The sequence below is a fragment of the Nestor notabilis genome, unplaced genomic scaffold (genome assembly GCF_000696875.1).
Source record: "Nestor notabilis isolate BGI_N333 unplaced genomic scaffold, ASM69687v1 scaffold22190, whole genome shotgun sequence".
Taxonomy (NCBI): domain Eukaryota; kingdom Metazoa; phylum Chordata; class Aves; order Psittaciformes; family Psittacidae; genus Nestor; species Nestor notabilis.
In genome coordinates this window covers 46,311-49,327 of record NW_009912744.1, presented here as the reverse complement: position 1 = coordinate 49,327, position 3,017 = coordinate 46,311, and the positions used below count along the sequence as shown (strand labels likewise).

The following is a 3,017-nucleotide window of genomic DNA, read 5'->3' as shown; positions in this document are numbered from 1 at the left end:
CCCTCTCCCACCCCAGTATTTTGGCTTCTGCTCTACACGTTTGCCATTTTGGAGATACATTTATGTAGTCTTTATTTTAGCTGCCTAAAGAAAATACTCTTTTATATTTTCAGTTTAAGTAGAGAGGGGGAGCTTTTAACAGGTTGTTCTGTACTCTGAGAATAAAAAATAATTTTAGGACCTAGATGCAATATTTATTTTAATAAATTAAGTGCTTCTGCTGGATTATTTCTGTGTTAAGATGTTTCCAACACAACATTAAGATCTGCCGTTTTTCTTTCAGATACTGATGAATACAGACCACCTGTTTGGAAATCTTACTGTAAGTATCTCAAAAGACTTCTTTTGTTTTTTTCCAAGTTAGAGATGAAAAAGTTTCAGCTGGGGGCTTTAAAAGACTAATTTTTCTCTTCATCAGAATGTGAGTTCAAGAAGCATCAAGGGGTTTATTGCTGTTTGTTTATAGGTGCATTCACTCAAGGGCAAGTGAATGCAGATTATTTGGAAGGGTAGATTCTCGGTACCTTAGCAACATAAGTAGTCCCACTCCTGTGTGTGTCTGGCTTATATTGGTTTGAGTGCCTGAACTGAGGCTTACGTAAACTCCATTCATGTCTTAAAGTTAGTATCACTGCGAACTTTTAGGGTTCCTGTGCCCTAGTACCTTACATCACTGGAGCTGAGTCTTGAGCTGGTTAGAAAAACCCAAACCAAATAATTTTCTCCCAGAATTTGCTGAGGTAGTAAAACGAGAGCATTTGTTTGGCCTGGCATGACAAATCACAAGCAGCTTTTTTGAAGCCCTGACTAGAAGGGCCTAGATTCCTACCAGGCTGCCTGCCTGGGCTCTGCAGCTCTTCGATGTGCATGCTGTAGCTCAGAGGAAGCTGGCCTCACAGGCTGCCATGGTCAAGTGTGCAGGGCAGTAGTACGCTGAGATCAGAATGCCACTCCCTTGGGAACTTCACAACTTGCTGGGTTTCATTCCTTATTTAAAAAAACAATGAAACAAACAAAAAAATGCCAAAAGATCAAAATCAAAAAACCCAACCAATTAACAAAACACCTTGGTTTTTTAAATTAAAAAAAAACCCAAACAGACAAAAAAAACGTGTAAAAGGGATGACCTGTTGTTTGGCATCACTGATGGAGGTTGAGGGAGGTGCAGAGAACACAAGACGAATGGCACCCTAGCAAAGCGTCATAATTCCTACAGTATCTCACCTCTAAATTCTAGTTCTTTGTAGATAGAAAAGCAATTGTGTGAGACATTTTGAGACACAACAAGAAAGAAAAGTCTTCTGTTAAGAGCAGATTTTGCAAGCAGAATGTTTGTGTGTTTAACATACTTAGCAGTTTGGGAATGTCAGACTTATATTTGCATTTTCTTTTGTATATATTCCCAAGCTTGGTGTTTTGAGGCTGGATAAAGGGACTTGCTCAAGCAATATTTCACATGGTGAAAGTGTGGCTCTCTAAAGGTTGGGGAGAATGTAGTTAGTTCAAAAAGGTTCCCACCCTGCAGTGAGAGTTTCCTTTCAATCAGAGATTTTCGGTTGGTCGTAAAGGCTTGGTGAAAACCATGGTTAGAAAGAGAGTAAGTATAAGGGAACAGATTGAAGTATTTTTGTCAGCTAGAATATATGTAGTAGAATTAAATGAGCAGTAGAAAACCAGCTTTTCTGTCACCTAGACCAGTCTTCTGTTAATGGCTCACAGAGGTCAGTTGTATCTGTTCTGTCCTTGCCATTGCCAACCTGACACATTCAAAAATCAATTAGGCCTTAAAATTCATAAATCAGCCTTCTTGTTTAAGTTTGGTTTCCAATTTTTGTGTTGTTAAAGTGATAATGAGTTACATGGTCAAGATCTTTTAAGCAGTATGAGCATTAGATGACTTCTATAAATGTGAATATGTGTCATAAGGATCTTTGGAGAACTTAGGCTGTAAGTAAATAGTCAGATACTGTGAAATTTGTAATAAGAATTACAGGAGTTGGCAAAACTGCATACACCTTAATAGTCTGGGAATATCGGGGTCTCTTAAAATACATCGGTGTTAATTGAAGGAAACAGAAAGGCAATGTCTAAAAAAAGGCTGAAGACTTTTAGTTTGTCCATCTTGAGTGTTTTCTTTACTAGGATGACTTTGAATGGTTTTTATTAATTACCAACATATGCACTTGCTGTTACATAATTGAGATGGCTGGGACCCTGGTCTGTTTGTGAATCTGGTAGCAAACCCTGTGCCTTTTGAATCATCATTTATTATACCATTACCTTGTCATATGACAACTCAGCCATTTAATATTAATGAATTTGCACACATAATGATTTGAAGAAGCTTTTTTTTCTTGCAGTGGGGGTCTGAGATAAAACTGAGACACTTTGCTCCTTGGTATTAAACATCATTAGTCATGACTGCAGTATATTTTTATACTTGTTACTGAGACCTGTGTGTTTTGCTCCCAGTTGTAAGCATTAACAGTGAATCACAGCTCTGTACCTTCTGTGAACTTGGGAAACAACTGCCTCTTTGTTTGGCCTATTCCATGCTATAATTTATAACAGGAGGGTCCACCCTCTCTAATACCAAACCTTCAGTGACAGCTTGCCAGGAGCTGAAGGCTTGGCCATGTGCAAATGTGTGTGCACCCACTCTCCTACACCATCATAGTTTGCCATGGTGAACGCTTCCCATGGTTCAGAACTAAGCACAGAGTCATGGGGTTTGATTATATTTCTGTCTCATGATGGATGAAGAAGGACATCTTGTTTGACTTCCCTGGCAATAATTATAGCAAGGAAACTGGTGTTGAACAATTTGAATTGCATACATCAATTAGAGCAAGAGGAATAGGTATCCTGTTTTGTAACTTAACTAGTCTACCTGCTGTGCTTTTGACTGGAAGAGGAGAAAAGTACTGCCTTTGGAGAAGAATTTCCTTCCAGAAAATCTTTGGCTTGCAGTAAGGTGAGAAACAGTTCTCAGGTTTTAGTCAATTTCTGGGAAGCAT

The 3,017-nt window shown here is 38.6% G+C and overlaps 1 protein-coding gene across 1 annotated transcript in view; it reads left to right on the top strand.

Moving 5' to 3' along the window:
• Nucleotides 1–241: 241 nt before the first annotated feature.
• LOC104410872 (N-chimaerin-like) overlaps nt 242–3,017 on the top strand; it is a gene marked incomplete at both ends in the record, with an annotated part of 49,007 nt that continues 46,231 nt past the window's right edge. Inside the window, one exon of the mRNA XM_010021150.1 lies at nt 242–322. Coding sequence (XP_010019452.1) covers nt 242–322 — 81 coding nt within the window. The remainder of the gene's footprint in view (nt 323–3,017) is intronic.